Below are 23,727 nucleotides of genomic sequence, written 5' to 3' on the forward strand. Positions count from 1 at the left end.
TACTCTCGTGTATGCTGCATTACAGTTCAACAACAATAGAATGAGAGGAAATTGACGCGAATATAGGCCAAAACGATTATTTCGTCAGAAATGCGTGATGTTATTTGTAGATTGAGAAAAAAAATTTAATTTTTATAGAAACGCAATCTGCAGACCTATATATAGTTATTCGTTCATATTAAGTTTTTGTAATCGGGTGATTAAAAATACAAATTATACAACCATATTTACCTATATAATATTTTGGATAGGTATTAACAATAAATAGCAGGTGACGAAATGCAATAAACTATGATTCATATTAACATTATTTATTATTACAATAATGTATGTAAATTGTAACATAATATTATTATATGGTTTTTATTATTCGCTATATTATAACGATTGTGTCATTATTGTGTAATACTTGAAAAAAAATATTTTCGATTAATAAAATTTGAAATGTTATATTTTTGTAAAGCTAATTCTAGTCAACAATAAAAAAAAGTTGTCAAATTAAGAAATAGCGTTTCATGTATACGTATTTTATGCATTTTTAAAGAAAACGACGGCGGTTAAGTGCGCAATAAAAACAGTGAAAGCATTAATCAATTTAGAACTAAAAAAAAAAGAAAAAGAATATTCGCGTTCCGTTCACCGCGTAATATCTAAACATTAAGTCCATCAATGTTTTGCGGATTTTTTCTTTTCGACAAATAATATTAAAGACGCACTGCAGCGGTCGTATTCCATCAACTAGGACTGAGCAGGTAATATGATATAAATTATATGATTGCACATAATATTATTATTACAGCTTTATACGCAAGTCAATATCCCACGATACGAAGTGATCTAGCCGACGACGCTAATTTCCCAAGTCAATTATTATACCTTTTTTTTTTAATATTGTATTCTGCTGATATACCGATAAGCGATATATTTTCATGAAAAATAATCAAATTTTCCTCCTATACAGCTAGCATCTTATATACTTTTTCAGACTTGCTATAATGTAAATACTATACGAATTAAACAATTTGTTTTAAAAACATTTTGAGCTCTGAACGAAATGTGAAATGACAAAGTGGTCTCCTGTACAACCGTAAAAGTGTAGTGATTCACGCACTGATCCATGTATGCTTAGAAAATGTGTTATCATAATAGGATATATGTCACCCAATATAAAAGGTAACTTTTTTTTTTTGAAATCTGCATTCGATTTTATTAACGGTTTGGGTATTAAATATTTTGTTAAATTGAATATTATTGATTATATTATATACCATACTATTTATACGATATACAAATATCGGCGGACTTTGTCCAAGTACAATCTTATATATATATATGTGAGCTGACACTTCCTGACAGTGATGATGTCGTAACCATCGTAAGCCATATATACGTTGTTCATTAAGGTAACTGCAGCAGATATATTATTAAAGTCGTATACTCGCCGTACGTATATTATGATAACTATATGTATAGAGACGATAGTAAGAGCTGAGAGAGAGAGAAAGAGAGAGAGAGAGAGAGAGAGAATGAGAAAAGAAACTAAATTCTGCAGCAATATATATACATATATATTGTATAATAGCGTACACCTATAATATATTATATTTTAAAACCCGAACATAATTTATAGATTTCGCGCTGCACCGGAGGCCTATCGATAGCGAGCGCTATAAACGCTGCATTTTGCGCCCGACAATATTATTATTATTATTATTGGTAGTATTAGTAAGTATTAGTAAGTAGTAGTATTACACTATTACTGTATATATATACATACGTACACCCGTCCCGTGTACTTATGTAATGATGATATACGCGTGCAAGCACCACTCGTTAGTTATTACTTATTAGTTATTATACACATTTTTCTTTTTGCGCTATGAGCGGATTTATAGCAGGAGCGCCGTAGGTTTGACCCGGAAGGATGTGTGTGTGTGTGCGCACGTCATGTATGCATGTACTTAATATATTACACGACTCCCATCACGCCATGTATATTATAAATATATATACATGTAATATACCTACACCATATTATTATGTAATGATCTGATCGCTTTTTTGATTATTTATCATTTTATTTTCCGGAATAAAATCTTTCATCGACTAAATATAGGAACCTAATATCAGTCATCAGTCATTACCTTATAAGGCTATAAGGCATAAAATAATAGTAAAAACATTGTTCTTAAATACATTAAGAACAATTGTATTAAAAAAACTAATTTCAGACCCAACCTCTAATTAGGTATATTATAATATGTTCAAATTATAATAAATTCAAACTCTATTCGTTGTACATTTTTCGTAAGGGTTAGGAAACAACCAAAAAAAAAATGTTACTAACCTAACCTTTATTACCATCGCACTGAATAATTGACTTCTCCCTAAGCTACTGCTAACTTGTAATTTATGACTAAATCTATAGAACGTGTAAATTAATATTTTGGACAACCAACATCTATACACTAAATTCTTCCTTTAAATAAGCACTTTTGACGATTATGATCTCTTCTTATATCCAAACTAATTAACCTGAAAAATATCACTTATCTTTACAAACTCTTCTTCGAGCTAATATGGACCTAGTATGAAATACAAATTTGGGGTTCATTCAAATCTTCAAACATTAACAAAATACAAAACTTTCAAAGAAAATATCTTCGTCAAATAATTATTATAAAGCATCCTTTAGCCGCTTTAGGTACCTATATATATATATATATATATATATATATATGTATCACGCTTTACAAAAATACCTCTCAGTTTCAACTGCACAAAATTCTAAACCATTTTTCTCCAACTTCATCAACCATTCTACCATTCTCACTATATCGTCTCAATTCTCATCTCCAAATTACCTGTTCTTATAACTCTTGATGACCCTGAATGATCCACGGTGCCGTCACCTGCTATTCAAATAAATACTCCCCCCCTGAAATTCTATCAATAGATGATGTATCCCCTCAAGACTGCTCATAAAACTACCTAATTTATTCAACACAATACTTTGGCATATTAATTGTATACAATATTCAATTTAGTTTATATAGATTGTAAAATATTACATTTATAACGAATAAACATTTATTCGAAATTATTAAAAAATCGCGACGTTGCATGTGGATAATAAGACGCCGTTTTCAAATCAGGTTGGTTTAAAATAGTTGTTGTTTTCGTCACCCGTCCAGTATTTAAACAATGTAGCAGTCGATGTCCTATATAATACTAATTTAATGAGTTCTGTGTCCAAACGAGTAGGTATCACATTAATAACATATTATATATACGCACACATAATAAATAATATTATATTCGTAACGCGACACCACGAAGCGAATTCCAACGATGAAATATTTAGAACACGCGTTATATACTTACATGCATTATATACATTGCACATATACTATTAACCCTATATTATTAGTTCGTCACCGTCGACACGTATAATTATAATAAGTTCTAAAGACACGCGCTAAATGTGTTACACACACACAACACACATACATACATATATATAGCGAAACTAGTGGGTCACTATTTCATCGCAAACCAGTGGAAAATTATATATTTTTATTTTTTTTGGGCATACAATACACTTTAATTTAGATGAACATTTATAATTTATATCGATTAAAGTTTGAAAATATTTAATTCGCGTTTACTGCGAATAATGCTAGTTTCAAGATTTAAAAACTACGGTAAATAAAGTATACGCACACAATCCAACTGCAAAAGTCTAAGAAAAAAAAATATGTGAAAAATCGGTGGAGACATTTATTTTTCGGTGGACAAATGAAACACTGCGATGCTGATCAAATTCCGTACTGTACTATAATTATAGCATGACTTTGGGCTGCTGAGGTTTTCTTGTAACTGCTGCAGCCTATTATGATTACAAGAAAATAAAACAGTCACGACACGCTTCCAAATCGAGATTTATTTTTAATATGATTCACTTATATACGATTTCTAGCTACGTCGCAGGCCATCGTTCACGGGCGACGCGCCAAGATCGAAATATGCATGCGATGCATCCACATATGTTATGCACCTAATTCAACACTTATTCCTGTGAAATATTCAAACTTTTCAGATTTAAACCGGACGAATGGCAGTGGAGGATTCTATAGCTATATATTGCTGGATATTACAAAGATATATAGAATAAACAGTGCCAAAGACACCACGGCATGCCAAGTGACTAAAACATTCTGAGATGATGTACATATTATTATAATGTGTGCGTAATATTATATTATGTATAGGTACTCATCACAGCGGGTTTATTCTCAATGATTTATAATGGAAATCAAAAGAACTACGTTGTTCACAAACATAAAAATCACTCGACAGGATAAAACGAAGTGTTTTTTTTTTTTTTTTTTACTTCGACGAATCCCTTTCGTCCGCGAGGGATTTAATTGTATATTTATGGACTGCAGCCGGCCGGCCCCTAACAGTAAAATATATATAATAAGCGCACACATACATTGTAGAATATTCTCCTCAGACGTAATAATATAATATCGTCAGTGGAAAAAAAAAAAAAAAATACCCAAACGATATAATATCTCCACCGCGGCAAGAATTTATTTCTATTATTCTCTCCTCTAAATATATCTATCCGTGAGCGGGTGTACACCTGTTTGGTAGTCTGCAGGTATTGAACAGCCGATTTTATATACTTAACATCGTTTGAAAAATAAAACCCATAATGTAAGTAGGTACTTTATATTGCATTCTTCTGCGTAGTTCTTTTTACGTTTTGTCTCACATGACGACTGGCCATGTCGATTATATTCCTCGTGGAGAGGTGTACCTGTAGAGGATATTCTAATAAGGTATTTATTTTTAAGTTTTTACGCACGCTCGTGTAGTACGTATATAATGATAGTCATTAGCGCGTACAATATGTGATATTTAATGAGCAATGCTGTAAAGTAAAAGTAAAAAAAAAAAAATAATTACAAAACGTCTTCGTATTTATTTATTAGTTTTGGTCCACGTTTCGTGTTATAATAATAAACGTCCTAAACCAATATTTAAAAAAATGGAATTCGGCCCTGACTAGCACCGAACTCTTTTTCAGACGGCAATTACTTAGATAGGAGGCGTACTTGGCTTAACTTTTTTTTTTGCTTGGCCGCATTCAAATATTTAATACACTTTCAACGGATACAATAATAAGAAGTTTATTCCCTACGCGCGAAGGACACTTTTATAACAATATAATGACGAAATAATATTACAGACATATAATAATATTATGATATGGCAATAATTGTAACACGATAATGAAATTATTATCGTACACAAGTACACAACAATAACGATCCGAGTTGCAGTACAAAATAGCAAATACGAATGTCGTGTGTAAAGGTTTATTTTAACGACACTCGCCTCGACGGCGCGGCTAACCTTAAAATGATATCGATGTATAAAACGTGCAGCGAGGTAATAATAATAATAATAATAAATAGACGATATTATAAAATATTAAATAACCTTGCTGTATCGTATACTAACTATACTTGTGTGTTGTATCGAAATCGTTTGCGAATTTCACTTAAATACTTATCTTATTCTGCTGCACAGAAACATATTTAGAACAATCAACGGAATGACGATTAACGACTAGATGGATGATGATTAACGGTGGCTGCAGACCTGTCAGCGGTATTAATAAGGTGAAAATTGTTCGGAATAAAAAACAAATTGGAATTAATACGCGTCGTGCGTATAGCCCGAAAATATCGACGACGATTGTGCATAGCAGGCAAGTATATTATATTAATTCGACGCGGTGTGCCTGAACTCGGCCAAATCGAACTGTTTATTATTTCTGTGTCAATTTACACTACGTGCATAATATAATATTGTAATACACGCGGCCTTATAATATGCTCGTGGAGAATTCGGTCACGTTCGGTTGGAAATCTAGTTCGCCGCATTATTGGATATAATGATATAATAATATTATATAGTCGTAGGTACACCGGGGACGATTATATTATAAAAGACGAGGACCGCATAAAAAAGTCGACTTGGACTTGCGGTGCAGGCTGTGGTTTGACGACTATACATTTTATATATATATATATATATATACGGTATACACGATTATAATAATAATAATATGCGATTGTCACACATATACGACAAAAATACCGTTTTGTCCTTATAATAACCCTTTCTCTGGGGTCCTGTGGCTAGGACGTCCCGCGGACTCCGACCATTTACCTCAGACCGTTTCGGCGATCTATTTGTGCGGTGGTGACCGCGATTTGACAACGCATATTATATATTGTGCGAGTATAATTTAGTCATACTAACCCAATAATGTGTAATATACATACAGGGCGATTCTTATACTAAAGGTCAGAACACTCGAAATGTTCTCTATATATATATATATGATTTCTAGCTAATGGTTACTCCACGGGTTAGGTTAGGTTAGGTTGAAAACTAGAAAGGCCATAATATTACATGGCGCCAATAAAGACATGACAATCTGTTTAACCTGCACGAAGTCAAAATTGAATGACTCAAAATGTTTTTTCCTGTGAAAATCGTTAAAAAGAGGCCATCAGCCGCATACGAGCCACACACATCTTTTGTAAAAATTATGAACATAATATATCGATTGGTGAACTGCACTGGAACTAGATGGGGTGATTTCAAGGTAAAGTTCCACCTTTGATTCTTAGATGTCTCAGTTCTTCGTATGGCATTACAAAATGTCAGGTTATTATACTATATATTAAGGAAATAGTCACTATATAGTGTTAAGAGCGATGTATATAAGAATCATCCTGTATAATACACACGACTCCCGAGTCACCCCCTTAGGGGGGTTTCCTCTTTCGTATGCATAAATAGATACTTGCACAGTATATGAATTTCACGTCGACGACTATATTAGACATATATACAGGGTGATTTTTTTATCATGAACCACTCATTATTTCAAAAAGTATCAATGTTCTTACAAAGTTTCGTGTTGTTAAAAAATATTGATACATTTTGAAATAATGAGTGGTTTATGATAAAAAAATCACCCTGTATATATGAACAAATGCAATTATTATTATTTCATGTGTGTCGAATAATATCATTAGAAACATTACACGCGCGTGAGTCGTACATAGCGTTTTTTCTTCAAATAATATATATATATACAATGTGTTCCGGAGTGAAGTGACTAGCCGCCGTCATACGAAAGTAGACCTGAAATGATGAAAAAATAACCTTTAAAGTGGGGGTCTAACTCTTTTATTTGTTAAGTTATTGGTAAATTTAAGTTTTTTTAAACCAAACCAAACCTAGATACCACAGATTTTTTTATGTTTCTCCGAAACTTTTCAACATTTTAACATAATTTTTTTTTTTTTTTTTTAAAGCTATTTTAAAGCTATTTAATTATCCTATCAACCAACATACGCAATTAAACCAGAATTACATAAATTATTATTATTAAATTAAAAATTTTTTTATCAAAAGTTGGGCCGGAATGATAGACGATTTAGTTATTGGACCATGGAGATCGTGGTGGCCAAGCTATTGTACCACCACGCCTAATCCATTGTGGGTAATGTGCATTCAAAAATTGACGTACTGAACGAGCAAAGTGTGCAGGAGCGCCATCAAGTTGAAACCACATTACTTGGGGAGTTGCAAGTGGTACATCTTCTAAGAGTACTGGCAATATCTCTAGTAAAAATTCCAAAAAAATATCTTGATTTAACCGATTAGGTAAAACATATTGTCCAATAACTAAATCGTCTATCATTCCGGCCCAAACATTAATTGAAAATTGATGTTGAAATGAAGTTGGCCATACAACGTGGGGATTTTCAACCACCCAGACATGTGCGTTCGGTGATTAGTTATACCTGTTATACATTATTTCCATTTTGTCTTAAAAAAAACTGACTTATTTAATTATTTATATCATCTCTAGTGAGTTTATGCCTAATTTAGACTTGATGTTTAGTAAAATTACAAATTGCCAATAATTAAAATCACAAAAGACCTGTAATGTTTAGCTGCGTATAACTCTGCGAATATGAAAGATATGAAAACCAAACTTTATGAGGTATTCTAGGTATTATTCAGTAGAATAATGTACATACAAAAAAACCCATACTAAATATTGAATTATTTTGAGTAATATGGGATTTATTTTTAAAAATCCAACTTTTGATAAAAAAAAATTTACTTTTTTTAATTTAATAATAATAATTTACACAATAATTCTGGTTTAATTGCGTATGTTGGTTGATAGGACGATTAAATAGCTTTAAAAAAAAAAAATTATGCTTAAATGTTGAAAAATTTTGGAGAAACATAAAAAAATCCGTGGTAAGTTTGGTTTGGTTTAAAAAAACTTAAATTTACCAATAACTTAACAAATAAAAGAGTTAGACCCCCACTTTAAAGGTTATTTTTTCATCATTTCAGGTCTACTTTCGTATGACGGCGGCTGGTCACTTCGCCCCAGAACACATTGTATATATAAACATTAAACATATATGTATAATGTATATAGGTACCTACGTCGTCGTCGCTATTTTCATTAAGGAAACTAGGCCACCGCGCGGGAATGCGCGAACGTACATAGTACATATCGTCGCACACACACACATATATACATTATATATTATATGATATATACTAATTAATACGGGGCCGTGCGCGCTCATGTACGAACTATTATTATATTATATATATATATTAAATATATGTATTACATACGGCAGAGAAAGATTAGTAATTTACCGGCCCTAATCGCGCGTGTGTGTGCATCCGGAAAGCGGTTTCATCAAACGGTGTACACCGTTACAAACGCACACGTTTCATATTTTTTCTATATTTCTTTACACCGCGGCCACGGCGACATCATATCATTCATTAAACGCGTATACCTAAGACACGACCAGGCGCGGATCCAGAATATATTTACAAGGGGGGGAGGGCATCTTGGATAACAATTAGCCAATCGGCAAGGCAATGATCCTATCAGCCCACCGAAAAAAGACATTCTACAATTCGCCAGAGTCTACAGGTGAGGGGGGCATCGACCCTTGCCACCCCACCTTTGGATCCGCGTCTGGAAACGACACGGCGTGCCACTGGTGGAGTGCTGAAGCACAAGTTACTTCTTTCGCAGCCAACACTAGACGTAGGTATAGGTATATTATTACATCGAAAAATCCATTTTTTAACACGATTTTTTTCTTCAGGTTCGATTAATCTCCCGAAATTCACTACCGAGGAAAGAGACAAACAAATACACAAACGCGTCTCGAGACACGGGAGTCTGCGCTATTGTGACAGGCCAGGTGGGCAAAAATGTACGACTTCTCTGACCGGTGTCAAGTTTCGCTGAGCGTATGCTGCAGTGACAATCCGAGTTTTGTATTGTCTTTGAAGGTTTTTTATTTTATTTTTGTAATCCACTGCGCGAGTCATATAATATAATACGCAAGCTGCGCAGTCTCGGAAGTCGTTTACATTGAATCCTGCAGATGACAACTACCATAAAACATAATATAGACTATATGGGTTATATATATATACATATGTAGATACATAGATACATACATACGAGTACATACATACATACATACATACATACATACATACATACATACATACATACATACAAACATACAGACATATGGAACAAAAGTGATGTATTATATTATTTATTCGTGGACATCATACGGGAAGATAAAGAGATTTTTCTCCAAATAACGATATGTATGATTGAAAAAAATAATTGAGTATAGGCTTGTTTGCAGAAATATGAACAGACTCAGACAAAGTAAAAATAAAAATTAGTATTACTTTTTTTAATTTCTACTTGCCACTCATCTAATTAAAAGCTTATGGTCATTTAAATTTTAATATTATTCAGTTTTGTTATATCTATATGATTAAACAATGGTGAAACCCGGCAATTGCGAATCCTGTACCGCACCTGCGTATGTACCTAAACTATTATCAAATACCTTTACAAGTTTATCATAAATCTATTGAACTATATTATGGACTAGTTAAATTACACATATTTTATAAAACACAGTACCTGAAGAGTTTTATGAAATATTATTACATTCAGAATTAATTTACAATCACGTTAAATTAAAATTTAGGTTTTGACTAACATTTTACATTACAAACTTATATTATTTGTTCAAGGAATTTTTCGAATTTTTATGCACGCACCTGAATAAAAAATCATGATTGGCCCAAAAAACATCCGATAAAATTAAGTAAAAATATTAAAAAATCTGTTAGTACTTTTTAGACTAAATATAATTTATTTCGGTAAAAAAATATGCACTTTTAGAAAAATATTGAACAACTTATATTTGTCTGTTTTGAATTTATAGTGTTCTAAATAATTATTTCTGGAATACCTAACCAAATCTAGAGATATTTTTATTAAGTTATTATCTTGAATTTGAAATAATAAAAAATAAAATAAATATATTTTCTGTTTAAAAATAGCAACTCATCAACATTACCGTTAAATTTATCGATTCAGCTAAGCGGATATAAAAAAATAATTTATTCAACAGTGCCGAATTTAATAATAGCTATTTAAATATTCAAAGATTTAGACATAGGTACTGTTAACGCCGTACGAGGTTCAAGTTAATCCAATGATCAATGACTAACAATTTTAATGATTGAGTTAAATTAGAGCAGGTCAGATATTAAGTGAAAATACTTTAATGACATACGTATCAGATTTACCATTTAATACCTCCTATTTCTAAAACTATAAACTAACAAAATCTATAATAACTTAAATACAAACCGTTTTGTCATTCAAGTGGTACAGTTATTTAGAAGTACGTATACAATGAAAGTTTTGAAAACAAAGAAAAATGTAATACGATCATAAATATTAGTTTAACATAGCATTATTTTAAACGACATTAACAAACTGTGTCATATTTAGTATTATATGTATAGTATCATCGTAGCTAGTGCACTATTATGCGACTTTATAGGTATGTTGTAAAACGACCAAAAATCTATTAAATTGCGTTTAATATTTCGGGCTTGTCAAATCGTAATTAAAACGAATCAAATTACGTATACCTATTATATTATATTGCGTGGTTCAGATTTTCGATTTCCAGTTTATTTGACCGGAAGTTGGTTCAACGCCTCAACGGTATTATACACACGCTTTATTAATCGTTACACGTCGTACATAATACGAAGAGCATTGTTTATTCACATTTTTGGTAATGTTTTTTTCATTTGTTGACGAAAATCTATACGTAGGAAATGACGTGCGCAACGTTTGTAATGCAATACGCGTACGCGCATATAATATTGTGAACGAATAATAATAATATATCGCAGGAAGTCATTACTCATTAGAACACTTTTCTAATCCCGTTCCATGTCACAAACATCCTACAATACACGAACTCTCTAATGTTGAATAATATTATTACCTATTTCAAATCTTATATTTTTAATTAATTGACATCCATTCATTAACCCGATAAATTGGTTTCGACCAAGAAATCAAAATAACTAGCGTCCTGCATATTATTACATTATTACGCAATAACAGATTAATATACTGATTATGCTTATTAGTTATTACCTATATATTTAATAATAAAATGACGCTCGGGACCGTAAATATATACGTTTATTATATGAAAATATAGATCGACAAATAAATTTGTTTCTCTATATGCCGGTAATAATAATATTATTCAAACTTTCAAACACGTCACAAATCACGATTTACATTTTAAGTTTAAACATAAACGTGAAAAATGCTATTATAAATTATAATAATAGGCACTGCGCGCATTTTGAGCATTTTGGTATTGTTTTTGAGATAATTAAAATCGAGAATCTTACGAAAATGTCAAAAATATGTGCATTTTGGGGAGTCGACAAGAGAGTAATCGTTTGACGTTTGTCTATAGAAAAAAATTAACATAAAACTATATTTCATTATTCATCACGCAAACCCCGTTTAAAGCTACTATTTTAACATATCCTAAATAAAAAAAACTCACACACACGCTCCATATATAAGCATTTAATTAAATTTAAACGCAAGAAAAATATATATAAAGGGCGTCTTATTTAAAATTGCGGGCTTGTAATGATATAATAATATGAATAATTGGTTATACGTGTTACGAGTTCCGTATAAGATAATTTTTTTAGAATCATTTTTTTTTTTTTTTTTTGCTAAATATACGCATTATCGTGATTCTAAATCACGGTTAAAATATTATACTAAATCTGAATAATATAAATAAACTGTAGTTTTACTATATATGTGTGTAATTAAAAAAAAATTATTATAATAATATAATGATCAAATTGAGAATTATTGAAGCAACGTTGTCAATATCATATATATGTGATGTATACGATAATATATAATATATTTATTATTTAGTGTTGGCGATTACTCTCTACGGGCGATAACTAATCAAATATGGTCTTAACTTTTAATATGCATTCCGTCAACACGAAGTGGTACACCGAAGATAAAGTAAAAATAGCAAACTGGCTTTACAGCAGATTTAACCTTTATGCCGCCATCGATGTTAAAACATTTATATTTATCATATTACATACATATGCAAAATTTCGCGGGTAATTGTGAGCGAACCCGACTGTGATTTTCATATGAAATGACAAAACTGGTTATTTTCCTTTTTTTTTTTACCAAACCTGAAATTCCATTACTGAGCGCGAGATTTATCAAAGCGCAACTTGTTTTTGAGCTTCTAATTAAACCAAAGAACGCCGCTACAATCTTAAGCTCTGCCACTGACGCTGTTTTTATCGACAGCAATTATTAATATTCGAGCGCACAATCAGATAACGATAAGAACTATAAAATTTGGGTTAATAATGTTAATATTTTTATTAAATGTGTGTTTTGTCTTTATAGATGTGCTATTTTTTTTTATCATTATAATTATTAATCAGATCGTGAAACCATCACAAAAGAGGACGATGACCGGCGGCCGTGTATATACGATACACTATTATACTATCGTAGTCTTTCGGCGGGACGTGTATAACACTATAACGCATAAACGCGTCGTTTTGAATATTGAACGCGGCCGAGAGGCTTAACTCTTTTCAACACGCTCGTCATGTGCAACTGAAACCCATATAGAATTCAAGATGATAACGCGATACGAAAACGATTAGGCTACGAAGAAGAAAAATAGCGAAAAACTGCGACAACGGATTTGGGGTACCTATTATAATATATACACGCTGCACATAGGTAATTATTTACAGGCACGTGGACTGAAACAGTGTCGTCTTCTATTGTTGTCGTACACAACGGTACCTAAACATATTTAATAATATATAACCACGAGATTAATGGGAACGGGACAGACTGCTGTGGATGATATTGCTAACATTCTGCATATACGCTCCTCGGTATATCATATACGAACTTCCAACGAGAGCATCAGTTGTTTCAGTTTTTAATAGACTATATAGGAAAAAATCTATCAGCCTGTACACCTTATATAGATGAGACACTACTCGTATATTATGATTTATGAGTATTCGTTAGTTATAAAATATTTTATATTTTACGTTATGATATATTTAATTTACAGTATATACTATATACCTACTAACAATAAAAAATAGTGTGCGGAACGCACAGACTGGAATATTTTTGTGGAAGTAATTCAAGTCATATATATAGGTACTTTTGAACTTTTCATATATATCTAATCCTATATTATGTCCCTCACCTGAACTCGTACAACGAATAGGTATAGGTAGTCTTGATTTTGTGGTATGATAACTTTATAAGTTATTGCACTTATCAAAATCAGTTGGTTTAATCGAGCTAGACATACTAAATAAAGAGTAGATTATAGGACGAATGTACAGTTCAGAGTAACCCCCATGTATAACCAAATGACGACATATTGGTCGATAATGATGAACTCTGCAGAAATGTTATAGGTATAAATTATAATATGTATATATTGTATTATATGTATAGTAGTGCGCAGTTGTTAAAAATAAAAGCTAGAAGAACATGAATATATTCATAGAACCAAATAGAACCAATATTAAAACGAGCCGTACATTAACATAAACAAATAAACGAATACAACTATTATAGTGTTTTAAGATATGCATTAGGTATTTTTTTGTGTAAACAGCTTTTGTGTTTGATCGCTAAACGATCGACTTAAATAATAATTTTGACTATATAGTGTGTAAACACACCAAATTATAATATATACTATATAGGTACTTTTTATTATTATTTTTTTTTTTATAGCATAATAAGGCTGCACGCAAGAATTTCTGAAAACGAATACTTACGAGTAGTAGTGATTTTGTGATTTTTCTCACACTTACGATGTATTATTGTTATAAGAATATTATCCACGATGTATATAATATTTACCGAAGCCGTGTGTGGTTGCATGAAAACATGTCTAAACAGTCATAGTATCTCATTTTGCGGTTTTAGACGATGTAAATAGAATAGATTATAGATGACGGCGTATGTATGCGTGTATATATATATATATATATATGTTGGGTGCGAGGATCTGCGGTGTATAATAATGTGATGAGATTCCAAAAAAATTGTATTATTACAACAAAACGCCACGCGCGATATTCAAAAAAATAAAAAAATATATATATTTTTTCACACATTACACGCGGGGCATATAATATGCAAATACAATAGAAACATCGCTACATAATATAGGTAGGTACCTACGAGAGAAAAAATTAAATCAGTAAAAAAATAGGTACTACGCAGTATACGCGCTCAGCAAAAGAATTGAAGTGGAATATTATACCTATTTGTACAAACGCGTATAATATATGTATGCACATGTGTGTTTACATACGAAACTATACAGTTAATTTGAATACCAAGACAAGACCGTAATATTATGGTGAAAAGTCGAAGCTCGACAACGCGTTAATTTATACGTATTATAATAATAATAATAATATATAAGGACATTTGTCGAGCGCGCGGACAATTTAGTTTCCGAGACGTATGTACATATTATAAGTTCAGTATTATAATTTATAGGTATATGTACAACATGGTATAATATAGCAGTAATATACGAATCGGTGGCCGGCGATTTTTTCACGTTCAGAATATTATTATATTGACGCAAACCGAAAAGAATGTTCGAATTGGTTTAATTACGTATTTACATTATATTAAACATAGGTATATAATAGGCAGGTATCCACGATCACGTACGTATACATTATTATTATGTATAGCAACCAGTTTAACCGGCGTCCGACGCGAACCCGTTACACAATTGCCTACACACGCGCGTATTATATATCAGATCCAAGGATAACGTGCGCAGGTACTACTGTACTGTACAGCAGCAGCAGTAGCTGGAGTGCCCCGGCGCGGACGCTGGTATGCCCCATCCGCCGGAAGTAAAATTCTATTTTATTTTTCTATTATTTCCCTTTTGGATAATAAACACGCACGCGCGTTGTTGCGTACACAATAAAGTCATTGTTAATATTCAATAATTATTTACCTCTGACTACTACTGGTCCATTTAAAGCGCCGGATGTAGTATTTGGACCTGGGAACGTCGAGTTCCGCTTGTGCTTTGGCACACCGCCGTTGGTCGTCGTCGGAGTTATCTAAAACAACGAATTAAAAATATGTAAACACGTAATTTAATGTTTAAAATATAATAATATTATATTAGGATGGTATTTGATAAATATTTATACCAACAATTCGTCTGAACACACGATGCGTAGGTACTAGGTAATAATAGACTAATAGGTACAAGACGTGTACAACATCATTCCAACAGATGACGTTATATAGGTAATCGTATTTAATATATATATTATGGTAAATACAACTAGACCCTAACTGTTACTGAATATCATATTATATTAAAACGTGTAAAACTACTAACACTTAATTTTATAAATATATATATATCCACATACACTTCGAAGTTTAAGCAATTTCGACATATTATTATCAACAATGATATTATGTGGCTCACACTGCTATTTATACTAATTTAGTTGTTTTATACAATGAAATTATTATTGATTTTCTTAATATAATCTAATTTTTTTTTTTTTATTTGAACATTAATAAATTCTAACATTTAACATGTGATGATTTTATAATAATAGTATAGGCACTTACTATTATTATAATACATTACGAATATCACCGCAAGTATAGATAGTGTTTAATCATTACCAATTATTTTGTTAGTAAATACATTTGGAACTGTACAAATTATAATGATTTTATTGAAATGACCAGGGATATAATATACACCAGAAAGTCAGAAAACGTTATCGGGTTGTGTATTGACTCTCAGTCGAATTTACATAAAATGTATCCTGCACACAGCTATTGTTTATAACTCGGTTGCCTATATATATATATATATATATATTCTATACCTGTCCTATACATAATACATACTTATGTACACCTATTATATACATATCATCGTTCGAAGAGAAACCATAATAAACATCGAAATGCCGATTTTAGTTGTGTCCTTTATGTATGCACTATGCTCATTACTCAAGGTACAATGATATCGACTATCGAGTGACTAATGTCATTCGGATTTGAATGGGGAGAGCCACTGCGGATATATACTGAATCTACACATACCTACATAATATATATAACAGCGTATTATATACACATATAACTTGAATAATTGAGATCGAGATCTGAAACACTTTTAACTCTAAGCGTCGTTATAAAACGGAAAGAACAAAAAAGAAAAAATCCATCGAAGTCTCTTACCAACCGTCAATTTCGATGCTGAGTGTGTGTGTATGCATATACCACATTACAATAATAATATAACGTGAATCGCGTAGGTGCGGGCTAACACGTGGCAAAACCCTTACAGTCCACCCACCCACACACACTCAAACACTGCTGCAGCAGTCTGCAGTACTCTTCGATAGTCGAAGCCGAGATATATATTTTTATTTTTTATTATTATATAGTATACATCACTCCATAATCGCTAAACCAGCGACATACGCATAACGATGTGTAATCGTCTTCGTCGTCGTCGTCGGAGATTAAAAACAAAAAAAAAGGGTGTGCGCCATTAAACAAGCAGCATATTATAATCGGTCGCGGTGGTTCATGACAAACTGTCAATGCTGCTGCTAGCCGTGCACAAAAATTATGTAAATTTAAAACGGCAATAATTTCATACCAACCCTGCCGTATGTGGCGACGATAATAAATCACACTCGACAAACACAGGTAAGGCATAGTGTATACTGCAATTGCACGTCAGCCACATATTTAGTTCTACAATTAACATGTGAATAATATGTGATTGAGCCACTCGATCGCTGCAATAAATTATACAGGATGATTCAACCTCTTAACTTTATCCTATAACCATGCATTTATTTAAATTTTAGATTTTAGAATGAATGTATGATTGAAATTATTATCATATGCCCAAACATACAATAGATGAAACATATTTTATTAAGAACATGCAATATTTAGACAATTTGTTAAATAGTCATAGTCAATTCCATGTGTTATGTCTTCATCGTTTACCATTATCTTTGGGACATAACATTTAAAAAATTAAAAACCTCATCGCTTGTTATTTGATTAATAAAAAAAATTCAAAATTACCATATAAAAGGAAAGTTTGCATTAAAAAAAAAGAAGTTTGTAAAACCACGGGACACTCAGATTAAAAAAAATCAGAACAAATATACGCTAGGTAGTGTAAAGGATTACACGGGGATGTAGATGCTCAGTGAATCACCCTGTATATACTTGGACGACCTTGAAGGTAGTATTATATTATACATATAATATGTATAAACCGCGGCATGGCATTACTCATTTTTTTTCCTATTCTCGCTGTCAGGATGGCCACAGCCGCGCACCTTCTAAAACGCACTTATTATTATTATGCTGTAAGCCCAAGGCGAATTCCTAAAACGTAATTGGCCAATCGTGATCGAGTTTGCGAGTGAATATCGCCCGTGGCAGTTATTCCCTCTCGGCTCTCGCACCTCGCGGTCCCGCGGCACATCAGCAACGTTATAATGCCGTCATTTGCCGACGCAGACGTGCAGTGTTTATTGTACATAAAATAAAACTATATTAATATGTATATGTATATTATTATATAAAGTATTGATTTTTCTTAAAAAAAAAATAATAGTAATAAATGCCACGTGTCTCGCCGATAAATGTCGACCCCGGTGTCATAACACTTTTTTTTGGCGTTTGAAAGTTGGACTGTAATGCGTGCACGCAACTCGTCGCTGCCGGTATTTAAATGACGTTTAGCTAGAACCGATACGATCGAATTGATCATTGGTCACGGCTCGTTAAAACGTCCGTCTATATATACGCGGTCTTAATTAATATATAAAACAATCTCCGTTGAGACGAAAAAAAGGGAAAACGATCTGGTTTATTACCCACGTGCCGATGTTGGTTCCAAGACAATGAGCATCGATAAATTATAATATATAATAAAAAATATATACGCACACAATCTTATAATACTATTTAAACAGGCTAATCTTCATCAGCTGATATTAGTAAGTGATTTAAAATATTTTAATAACATGATGGGTATACCGTTCTGGATTTATGTATTTTGTATGTTATAGATCGGCCACCGAGTGCGTTAACCTTGTTTATAATGCGTTTAAGAATCATATGATTACATTAGGTATGATATCCGATGATTTAAAAGCAACAAACATAATCGTGTAAAATATTTTGGCAGAGATTGGAGAAGGACGCTTATATAGTTAACTCAAATAATTCTCAAGTCCTACAAAAATATTTAAACCATTGATAATAAGTGGAAAGTGTAACTGGGCGAATTTTTTGTTGAACATGTGACTGCGCTATATTTATATGATAAATACTAGTCAAATTTGAAACTTAACGTAACCCTGTAGTAAGTCAGAAGTAGATTTGTAAATCTAAATTGGCAATTATGTATAATATGTTATATCATTATATCATTATTTATCTCAATAGCTGCGAGTGAAGACAAAACATGGCGCTGCAAGTTGGATGGATCGGTTGAAAAGCTAACTAGGTAATAAAAATAATTTTCCCTCCTCAGCCGAGATTTTCGTTTGGTTTGACAGGCAGGCACAGGCTGTTTCGGGTTTCCACAACACGCGTATAGATGTCAATAGACGCAATTGTGTATTATATATTATGTCATGTATTATTGCTGACGGTGGACTAGATCACACAGTATGATGTGGTGTACGAATCTAAAGCAGACCGAAACGAATAGCCGGAGAGAGAGGCTGTAGATGAATCGTAGGATTTTGCTGACAAGCAGCTGACATATGTGAACACAACAGACCGATACTATACATATAATATAGCAGCTATGTATAGTAGACATCACGATCATCGGGAGGATAGATTCAGTCGCAATAACAGTAATAATATAGATCGGGGTATCGGTTCTGGTTAAATTGGAAGTCTCGAAACCGGTTTACCTAGGTACCAGTCCCCACGTGTATTTTTTTATTCATATGAAACAAAACAAAGTTAATAATTATATATATTTTATAGGCCCTCCAAAAATACAGAAAAAAAACATATCACGATCGGCGTTCCCGACAAAATAACAGACGACGAGTACCTTTTCGGACGATATAAATATATAATAGTGACGTTAGAAATATGACATAATGACAGACATGGGCCAATGAAAGTATTTTTATTTTCAACATAACCTCGAAGGCACGACCAAATCATTTTGAATAATAAATAAAAACGTTTAAAATGTATATGTTAATCATTTTTAAAGTGCATCGTTTTCAGCAATAAGCGCAGTTTATTCAACAAAGTTGTATGTATCAATAAATACCTACTTAAATAAACTCGATATCTTATCAGTTATAACAGTTAAGCCTAAATAATTAAGTTATAAGTTGTGAAATAAATTACATTATAAATACATCGTTTACAATAAGTATTTATAATTTTTAATTTTTATTTTCTGGGATTTTTTTTACGTTTTTAATATTCAAATCAATGGCATACCTAAAATGCATTAGCTAACGTCTATTACTTTATTGTATTTAACATGTAATAAAATGTATTTTTATTTAAAAAAAACTTAATGACATACAAACATAATGCAAGATAAATATCTTCACGTTTCATTTACAAATAATTTACACACCTCTTATATTATACACTTAATAATCGAGCCCTAAGAGTCATGTAAGATAAAATAATAAATATTATTTATCAGGTATTGAAATATTTAATCAAATACTTAAATTTTTAGTATAGTACAATTTAATTTAAAATTATATGAACATGAAGAATATGTAATAAAACAGACCAGAACATATTGCTACTATTATTTGTATATTCTTAGCAATAATATTCTTGATTTGCTAATTATTTCCCCCCGCACAACCCTGTATCATTTTATTCAAAAATAATATATGCTTAACTAACAAATATGGCATGATAAAAAAATTCGCCCATTGATAACATTTATCTAATCATTGAATACATTTTTTTTTATTAAATCATAACAGATATTGTAACAAAGTCTAAGTTTTTGAACAGAGGATTCCTACGTGTACTCTTACACCAGATGATTCTTTCATTTAAAGTTAATAATAAAAATTGAATTCAAATGATAAACTGTATACATATAATTATTAATTATTGAAAATTGGATTAAACTATTAAAGTATGAGTTTATAGTGTTATTTTGGATAACATCTGTACACAGATTACACAGCTACACGTAAATATTGGCCATATTAATAAGGTAACTATACACTATAAAGTTTGTCTCTTGTGAATAATATATTTTATGTATAAAGCATAAAGTGATGTATACCTGAGTTGTATGACGCATGTATGAGGTAAGTACGTCCTTCCAACCCTTAGCTTCTTCCCTGCACGCTCCTCTGACGAAGTGAACACTCCGGTCGGAGGATGTAACGGCTAAACTGTGTGGGTTTCCAGTCGCTTCGTCAGCTTCTTCCACAGCGACGGCTGTGAACATGTCTAGTCTGGCTTGAGGTACGGTGTCGGGCTGGAAGGAAAAAAAATACATACATATAAATAAGACAATTTGTAAAATATTCATCATTGATGCGACATCGTTGTTATAAGGTGAGAAACCGAGGCACTGCATTGTCCGGAAGCCATTCAATTCTAACAAACGCCTACGTAGGACATTCGAGGACATAATATACGCAGCATATAACGTGGATTATCGATGGACGCCGCAAGTCTTTGAAACAAGGTTGCGTAGCGTAGCTTATATTTTGACATAGACGATGATGAAGAATCAATTTATCTAATCACAATAGGTTGTGGTTTTAAATTTGAATATCACGTACTTGCCTATATGTATATATTAGAGTATTATCAAAAGCCTGAGTGTACATATTATAATGACTTTAAAAAAAAAAAAAAAACTATAATGATGACGGAAGTTGAAGGAAAACCTATGAGTGAATGAAAGCCTTATTTATAATATTGATAGACATACGATTATGCTTGTGATATTTGCATAGAAATAATTAAATATTGTATCGACATTATTTTTAATTGTTTTCTTAAAATTGGTGTTGTTTATACGGTCGCGTGAATCGTCGTTTAATTTTACAAATGAGGTAACCATCAATAAAATATTATATTATTAGTTATTATATTATACACCTTAGTCATTGTCTGCCTGAGGTTTATTTTTAGAGTTTTAGAGCTGTGTAATATAATACATGCCTACATTATTTTCGTTTACACTTAGCAAATACGGTTTAAAATAAATTAAAAATATTTTAATATTATAATAATAAAACATAGAGTGTTCTAGAAATCAAGTAGGTATAATATAATATATTAATATATATAATATTCAGATGAAAAACATATAAATGATGATTAAAAAGTTGAGTGACCTATTAAAACTTGTTATTAACTTAATTGGTTGTTTTTTTTGAAGTACAACTAATATCACTTAAAGATATAATATGTACACTGTACAGCCACAGCGGTATTTTGTTCTGTCTATATATGTAAGTATAGTTGACCTGTAGGTATAGTTGCATACTAAGGAGTATGAGGTATATTTTGGAACTATAAGAACATCATAAAGTTATACATTTATAAGACGCAATGAAATCACCGGGCGTTGTAAAAAAAAAACAAAATAAATCGTTTAGACATAAACGTCAAATGTAATAAGAACCGTTAAAAAACCAACAAATTTGTATATATATATATATGCATGTGTACATAATAACATTTAATATAGGTACCTATGTTTATTTGTATCTGTCAATAAATTTTATTGTTGATATTTTTCTCAAGGAACAAAAATCTATGTTTTTAATACAATCTGATACACACATATGCACGTTTATACACACAATTGAGTGTACAAAATGTACAAAGAAAGCATATTATATGTATATCCACATACACCACAATATAAGCCTACCTAAAACGTCCAAAAACGGTGCATAATATATTATACTTTTATGAAACGCGTTATTAACTATACACATTGAAATTCCCTGCTTTTTGTAAATATTTTCTTAACACCATGTATATTGGATGGAATTAATGCGTTTACATAAAAGCCATAAATAATAGTCATAATGATGCAGGTTTACTGCAGCGTCGGTATTTCGGCAATACATGAATAATATTTAATATTATGTGTAGCTAGATAATAGGTATATATCAGCATGTTTAGTTTGAATATATATATAAAGAGAGAGAATAAAGTGAAAGAGAAATAGATGGAGTATGTGTAGGACCTCTCCCCTTTAATGCACCCAGAAAAATTACCAAAAAAAAAATACCTACCTATAGAAAGTCATCGATGAATGTAACGGCTTATTTAGTAATAGCTAAATACGTTTAAAAAAATTAAATCTATCATCGTGAGATTATAAAATATTTAACAGACAAATATTAATTATTACATACATGCATGCGAATCACGACAAACTTAACGTTGTTGGAACCTTGAAAAGTGTGCGAATAAGCTAAGTTAGGCATGTATAGAGGTCGAAAGGACTAATTGGATAAATAACTGCGTGGAAAACGATCAGAATGAGACCATTGAGATCCAGAGGACGACTCAGACAAAGATGGACACAGACCTAAAAAGATATTGGGAGTAAGGAACGCAGGAGAAACGACAAGACAGGGAAGTTTGGAGACAATACATATGTTGTTGCGGCAATGGGCCTGAAAGGCTAGTAAAAAGCCAAAGAAGAAGAATAAGTTGATATATACATATACACATATATAGATGCATGATGAGGAGTATATTATTCGGTACCAAACGTATACAAATTCACTCTCATACAGAAGTAACACGTCTGCAGTTGCATTATATATTTACAATAGATCAAACAGTATACATCACATAATATCAAAACCGATTTAATAAAATCCGAAACGTAAAAACTCAGTAATTTAAAAATACGGAAAATGTTTCAATTTCTTGTGTGCTCTGATCAGTAAAACATCAATAAATAATAGTAAGTATATTGTTAATATCATAAAAAAAGGTTGAGTAGTGAACACTGATCGTGCGATATTTGCACGTATGTATACACTGCAGACACACAGTAATAATACAATTGGCATCAGCAGTC

The 23,727-nt window shown here is 31.7% G+C and overlaps 1 protein-coding gene across 2 annotated transcripts in view; it reads right to left on the reverse strand.

The window, feature by feature from the left end:
• Positions 1–23,727, reverse strand: part of LOC107161976 (protein outspread-like) — a 94,060-nt gene that overhangs the window by 23,450 nt on the left and 46,883 nt on the right. For both annotated transcript variants that reach the window (XM_015508635.2, XM_015508637.2), the window contains exons 4-5: positions 20,946–21,143; positions 15,591–15,699 (exon numbers count right to left, since the gene is read on the reverse strand). In XM_015508635.2, coding sequence (XP_015364121.2) covers positions 15,591–15,699; positions 20,946–21,143 — 307 coding nt within the window. The remainder of the gene's footprint in view (positions 1–15,590; positions 15,700–20,945; positions 21,144–23,727) is intronic.

Source organism: Diuraphis noxia, unplaced genomic scaffold (assembly GCF_037042655.1).
Source record: "Diuraphis noxia isolate RWA-SAM2 unplaced genomic scaffold, SU_Dnox_SAM2 contig0008, whole genome shotgun sequence".
Taxonomy (NCBI): Eukaryota; Metazoa; Arthropoda; class Insecta; order Hemiptera; family Aphididae; genus Diuraphis; species Diuraphis noxia.